Source organism: Limulus polyphemus, unplaced genomic scaffold (genome assembly GCF_000517525.1).
Source record: "Limulus polyphemus unplaced genomic scaffold, Limulus_polyphemus-2.1.2 Scaffold2490, whole genome shotgun sequence".
Lineage (NCBI taxonomy): Eukaryota > Metazoa > Arthropoda > Merostomata > Xiphosura > Limulidae > Limulus > Limulus polyphemus.
Window position 1 is genome coordinate 17,247 of NW_013668100.1, and position 7,002 is coordinate 24,248.

At 38.0% G+C, this 7,002-nt stretch overlaps 1 protein-coding gene across 1 annotated transcript; it reads right to left on the reverse strand.

The window, feature by feature from the left end:
* Positions 1-190: 190 nt before the first annotated feature.
* On the reverse strand, positions 191-4,447 carry LOC106467104 (cytochrome P450 307a1-like). Its single transcript, XM_013927423.2, has 4 exons — positions 4,052-4,447; positions 1,455-2,237; positions 1,041-1,140; positions 191-679 (listed from the first exon to the last, which is right to left on the reverse strand). The coding sequence occupies exons 1-4, from the start codon at positions 4,428-4,430 to the stop codon at positions 400-402; spliced, it is 1,542 nt and encodes a 513-aa protein (XP_013782877.1). The 5' UTR covers positions 4,431-4,447; the 3' UTR covers positions 191-399.
* Positions 4,448-7,002: the final 2,555 nt, after the last annotated feature.

Sequence of the window (7,002 nt, forward strand, 5' to 3'; positions counted from 1 at the left end):
AGTCACAGGTTAGCCTAATATAAGTATTAAAACCTTTTTCGATCGAGCTTGTAAACTGTCAGTATCAGGTAATCTCAGCATAACAAAACTACGTCCACTATCAGAATAACCTAAAATGAGCGATATACATTTTTTCACACAAAATATCAGTCCAGCATTTTAATAGTGAAAGTCCTTCGAAATAGGACTAACGGACATCAATAACAGCTTTCATTACAAAACTTGTTTAAAACTTAAATACACAGTTTGTCTCCTTTGAGATAGTTTTAGAATATACGTACACACCATTGAATGGTCGAATAAATGAAATGATTTCGAGAAGTCAGATTTCTTTGATTGCAGCTAATACAAGAATAGCTAATAATGAATCGTTTTCAAACATTTAAACTCTGCTTTGTATTAAAGCGCCGAGCAAGAGAAATATTCACTTTTATTCGTGAAGTTCAGTCGTTGCTTAAAAATAAGTTTGATCTCTTTTTGCGGAACAACAAGACCCGAGATTGAGTCCAAATCTGGTGCATTGACTTCTTCTGTACAAACGTCAAACATTTGTAGAAGAGTTCCTAGACCCAGGAGAAGAGTGGATTTAACTAAACTGTCACCCAGGCATGTTCTTTTTCCTGTTCCAAATGGAAAGAAGTAATCGGGTTTCAGAACTCTGCCTTCTTTAGTGAGAAACCTGCTTAATGAAAAAAAGATTTGTTTTGATCAAAAAGAGAATTACCTTAACAACGTTAATTTTGATTAAAAAATAAAGAAATTAAGAACATTAAAATAAATTAAGAACATTAAGTTTCGAGAGTTACTATAGCTTGTTTAAACTCCTTTCAGACATTATATTTTAGTTGTAATACCTAGAAAAAGATCTTGGGGTTAACTTCTTTTACAGTAAAATAAACTCCAACAACACAACGTTCTTAGAAATCATTTTATAGCAATCAATTTGGAAAACAGGAAGCAATGCATGTTAGTCACTTACTTCTAGAATGATATTGCTAATATTCTAGCTGATGTAAAACAAAACCAAAACAAAAACTCACCTTTCGGGCTTAAATCTTCGAGGTTCTTCCCAGTATTGTGCATCCATGTTTAGGTCGAATGTATTGAACATCACCATAGTGTTTATAGGGACATGAAAACCTAATATGGAAATAGCTTTTAATCTAACTAAACAAAACTGAAGCTTATAAATTATGACTGCTTTTTGTTATAAATTCCTTAGAACCTGTTTGGCCTAGGTATCTTATTTCGTAGAGTAGTTGTTTTAGTTTCAAACAAATATCCTGTTATCGGTCGACATTTAGCTCAGAAAAAAAAGACAAAAAGTTATGAATTAGTCTTCTAGTCTCCTACTGAATGAACCAACACCCTTTATCATAGTAATAGTAGAAGCACTGGAGACTGAACATGGTTAAATGTGTCAGAGATTCCGTACTAAAACTTGACCTACTAACCTTGAATGTTGGTGTCCTTGGTGGCTACGTGAGGAATTATTGGTGAAGCGACAACCCTCAAGATTTCCAGTGTCACTGCCTCCGTGTATGGTAGTGCCGGCTTGTCCTGCAGACACGGATGTCTCCGGTCTTCTGTGGCTCTCGACACTTCCGTTCGTATCCTCTCCTTCACTTCGGGGTATCCAGCTACCAAGTAAAGACCCCACAGCCATAGGTTCCCTAAGACAGAGTGTCCACCGCATAGATCGTCCACCGTGACCTCTGCGTCTTCTCGGGACAAATTATTCCCGGTTCCTTTAATATGTTTTAAAAATATGTCAACCAAATCGCGCAAATTTTCTTCATCCAGCGTTTTCTCATGTTCATCAAATATAGTTTCTGTTAGCTTAGTGACCTCATCTGCCTTGTCTCTAAGATCTTTCAGCCGCTTTTCGTTAAAAACCTTGAGCCATGGCATAAAATCAATAGCAAAACCCTGAAAAAGTTCCCTGAAGACGACGTCGTAGATCCTGACTATCCTCTGGAAAGTTGGATCTTTTGTGTGAAATCGCTTACTGCATAAATATTGATAGAAAATGTTCGCAGTACACACAAGAAGGAACGGTCTGGGTTCGATTAATTGATTCTCAACGGTCAATAAAGTTGTAACTAATTCTTGTAGTTCTCGAGTAATGAAGGTATTCATACGGTCGATACCGAAGGACACACACTTCGGATGCATGTATGGAAATACGATTTCTCGGCGAACTTTCTGTTTCGAAGACCAGTCACATAAGGCAATGGCTGTATCGACAGAAATAAACAAAATCAGTCCATTGCAGGAATTGTGTTGGTTCTGCAGAAAATATCAATTCCAGTGTTTATTATCCAGTAACAAATCTCATTATACCAAGTTTAACTTTAGTAATGAACGTCGTACATCATAAGTAGAAACATAAAATTTATCATATCAAAAACTAATCTGGTTTTCCTTGAACATACAAGTTTATAGAACATGTCCTTGGAGCTAAAGATAAAAAAAAAGATTTCAGTAAATGAAATGTGTGGAAATGGCCCCAAAGAAAGTTATATATATATATATTTATGTTTAGGTTAGCTTAAGATTTTTAAAACGAGACTTAAGAGGAAATTGGTTTAAAATGTTCAGAAATTGTAGTACCAAATCGAGTAGAAATTTCGCGAGTTTTTGATTGTTACATTAATTAATATTTACTGTTTGCTGTTTCATTACATTTGATACACGAAATTATTCATTAATCTTGAATATACCTGTTGAAGGTTTCTTTATTAAAGAAAGAAAAAAGTTAAGCAATTAAGCCTATTAGAATGAAAACTTTTTTTTTTTTTACAAGCGAAAATTAAATTACAGTAACAGGCTCCATGACAGTTAGTTAGTTTGTAATTAAGCACAAAGCTACACAATAGGATATCTGTGCTCTGCCCACCACAGGTATCGAAGCCCGAATTCTAGCGTTACAAGTCTGCAGACATACCGCTGTGCCACTGGAGGGCTACATGACAGCAAAGTTTGATTATTTATGGAAAATATGGATGTTGAAAAAACATTTGTTTAATGCTGTAATACTTTTATTTTCATTAATTACATGTTCTACGTATTGGGCCTATTGTAAATAATAATAAAAACCTCCCTATTTTGTTAATGTAAACAAATGAAATTAACTTACACTATATGATACTGTGTTACTAGTTATTTTATATTTGTATATGGAGAAAAAAAAATTTCCCTGTTTATACTGACAGGAGGGGAAAAGGTACTGGTTGTTGTAACTGTTGACAGTTTCCTTGTAAGTGTGTTTTGAATTTCGCGCAAAGCTACACGAGGGCTATCTGCGCTAACCGTCCCTAATTTAGCAGTGTAAGACTAGAGGGAAGGCGCTAGTCATCACCACCCACCGCCAACTCTTGGGCTACTCTTTTACCAACGAATAGTGGGATTGACTACACATTATAACGCCCCCACGGCTGAAAGGGCGATCATGTTTAGTGTGACGGGGATTCGAACCCGCGACTCTCAGATTGCAAGTCGAGCGCCTTAACCACCTGGCCATGCCGGGCCAGCTCCTTGCAAGTGTAGATTCAGTATAGCGAGGAATAAACACCAATATTTGAACTTACAAATTTTCTAAAAGAATTCAGTAACTAGGCGAAATACGAGTTCACGGGCTTATAAAACAAATAAAAAAAAGAAGATTAATTTCAGCTATTTAGCTGCTCTCTAGCTTCAAAAATACTGTGTTTACACTACATTTGTGGGAAGTTATCATACGTTCAGGGAAGGGAGGTTGAAAAATTACGCCAAACAACAGACTCGTACCAACAGCACAGCCCCCCCCCCTCCACTGTTATATTTAGATTTGGTACATACTCAAATATTTAATACTTACATTACTGTGACCTCCAGTTTATCAAGAATTTCTTCGGTGTTTGTTTTGTTTTTCGTCGATCTAAATGATGTTTATGAATGATCGGGGTTTAATTAACAAACAATCTCTACTAAAACACCTAAGGTAACCCAGTGATATGCATTGTTAGTAAACGTTTTACTGCGTACAAAGGAAGTGCGTATGTAAACTTACAGTAGTTTCTGTTGCCACGGAAGATGGCGTGGAAACGCAGGAAATCAGGCCGATTTGCGAAGTCTTCACTTTTACTAACGAGGACTTGTTTCATGGCCGAGAGAGAGCTAACCACAACGCATTTCCGGGAGCCGAGAGTTAGGCCGAAAACATCACCGTACTGTTTTCGTAGATTAGAGAACCCATGCCAGGGGTTATTGTAACGGCCGATGATATGAGAGCAACCAAGGACAGGTAACCCGTGTGGTCCAGGAAGAACTTGGAGATTAGAGCTTAGATGTGTTTTCTTTCTACTACTTAATGCCGCGACAACGACAGCTAAAAGAAGTACACCAACCCATAAGACGACCGATACTGGAGTTAATATTGATAAAATCATTCCACTTACTAATAGTTAACTAGCGGCTTTCGTAACAGTAAAATTTAAACCAGAGTGTTTAGATGTGGCTACTAAAAACTTAGTTAACCTAGACTGAGATACCAGACGTTTTCTTTGCTCTCTGTGCCAAATCACTGGACAAAGTATATTTATATGTTAGCGATTTGTGACGTCGGCTGGAGGGGCCTCATTTGCCTACTACGACACTCTCGCTTATTTCTATCCCCGCCCCACTGGTAGCTCCTCCTCTTCGGGAACAGTCTTACGTAACATTAGAAAGTCCAGGTATTTATCAAATACATCATGAAATTATAAACAGACAACTTCTGAGGGAAATATTAGATATCCAAAAAGTTACGAATTACCAAGAATACCCCAGAGGTTTGTACATTTTCTTAAGGAAATTAAAATTCATATATTACCATTAAGGTTTTTCAGGAACAGGTTTATATTTGTAGTTGAATGATTGATTTGGTTTGAATTTCGCGCAAAGTTATATGAGGGCTATCTGCGCTAGCCGCCCTTAATTTAGCAGTGAAAGACTAGAGGGAAGGCAGCTAGTCATCACCACCCACCGCCAACTCTTGGGCTACTCTTTTTACCAACGAATAGTGGGATTGACCTTCACGTTATAACGCCCCAACGGCTGAAAAGGCGAACATGTTTGGTGGAACGGGGGTTGAAACCCGCGACCCTCAGATTACGAATCAAGCGCTCTATCCACCTGGCCATGCCGGTCCAGTAGTTGAATGAAAATGAGCATTTCCAGCAAGATAAGAGAATTGTAAAGGTCTATGGTAATATTCGCTTTTAATCTGTGCTGGACCGGACTCGTAATCTGAGGGTCGCGGGTTCGAATCCCCGTCCCACCAAACATGCTCACCCTTTCAGCCGTGGGAGCGTTATAATGTGACGGTCAATCCCACTATTCGTTGGTAAAATAGTAGCCCAAGAGTTGGCGGTGGGTGGTGATGAATAGCTGCCTTCCCTCTAGTCTTACACTGCTAAATTAGGGACGGCTAGCGCAGATAGCCCTCGTGTAGCTTTGCGCGAAATTCAAAACGAACAAACAAACAATTTAATTTGTGCAGTTTGTTGAAATGTATATTTTTGCAAATAGTTCCCGTTGCTACGGAAGATGGCGTGGAAACGTAGAAAATCAGGCCGGTTTGCGAAGTCTTCGCATTTATATTAACGAGGACTTGTTTTGTGGCATTTTCGAGAGCCTAGAGTTAAGCCTAAAACATAACCTTTTACTGTCTTTAAAGATTAGAGAACCTATTCCAACAAAGATTATTGTAGTGGATGATGATGTGAGAGACACCCAGAAGAAGCAACTCTCGTGGTCCAGGAAATGTTGTTCACTTTACGATTGCAATATAAAACACGTTTGCTTGTACTGGACGACAATACTTTCACCACCACCAGCTGAGTATTACAGTTTATCGCCGGCCCGGCATGGCCAGGTGGTTAGGGCGTTCGACTCGTAATCTGAGGTTCGCGGGTTCGAACCCCCGTCACACCAAACATGCTCGCCCTTTCAGCCGTGGGGGCGTTATAATGTGACGGTCAATCCCACTATTCGTTGGTAAACAGTTGGCGGTGGGTGGTGATGACTAGCTGCCTTCTCTCTAGTCTTACACTGCTAAAATTAGGGACGGTAGGTAGCCCTCGTGTAGCTTTGCGCGAAATTCAAAACAAACAAACAGTTTATCGCTACAGCAAGAATTACTGGTCCATCTTCACCGATGATAGTAAAGTTATCTAAATTAGTTCCATAGTTATTTAACTGTAGTGGATTTTGTTTTATACGAACACCTATCTAATAATTTATATAGCGATATAAATGTTGATATCACATATAATTTTGCGAAACGATTTAGCACAGAGTTTTGGACGCCTTGCCGTAGCTCAGACTGAAATATGAAATAGTTTCATGAAAAGTTATTCTTGAACAACGTTAGATCGGACTAGACAACGAAGAAAACTTTTTAACAATAATTTTACTAAACTGCCACTTTAACATCCTTCTGGACGATCAGGAAAGGAAACTTTTTAACAATAATTTTATTACCTTGTCAAGTTAACATCCAGGTGGATAACGAGGAAAGAAAGCTATTCATTGGTAATTTTACTAAATTAACATTCCAATGTATTACCAAGACAGGAAGCTCCATATCATAGTTTTACTAATTTCTCAATTTCACTTCCGACTGGATGACCAGGGAAGGAAGATTTGGAACAACAGATTTATTAACTTTTTAATATTACAGTCCACTAAATGACCAAGTAAGGAAGCTTTGAAACATAGTTTTATTAGTTTGTCAATTTACCATTCGACTGGTTGACCAAAGAAAGAAGTTTTGCAACAACAATTTTTCTAGTTTTTTATTTAAATATTCTACTCGATGTCCGGGAAAAGAGGCTTTGCAACACCAACTATGTTAAATTGTCCATGCGAAATTATTCTGGGTGACCAGAGAAAGAAGATTTCCAATAACAATTTTGCTAAACTCTCACTTTGACATCCCATAAGGTGACTAAGAAAGTCAGTTTAGCAGGAACAGATTTA

Bases quoted from the DNA above. Each gene is read 5' to 3' on its own strand.
- LOC106467104 (XM_013927423.2), bottom strand. From the start codon at position 4,430: ATGATTTTATCAATATTAACTCCAGTATCGGTCGTCTTATGGGTTGGT. The intron at 1,141-1,454 runs GTTAGTAGGTCA...TTTCCATATTAG, and splicing joins CAAGGACACCAACATTCAAG to GTTTTCATGTCCCTATAAAC. The intron at 680-1,040 runs GTGAGTTTTTGT...TTCATTAAGCAG, and splicing joins CGAAGATTTAAGCCCGAAAG to GTTTCTCACTAAAGAAGGCA.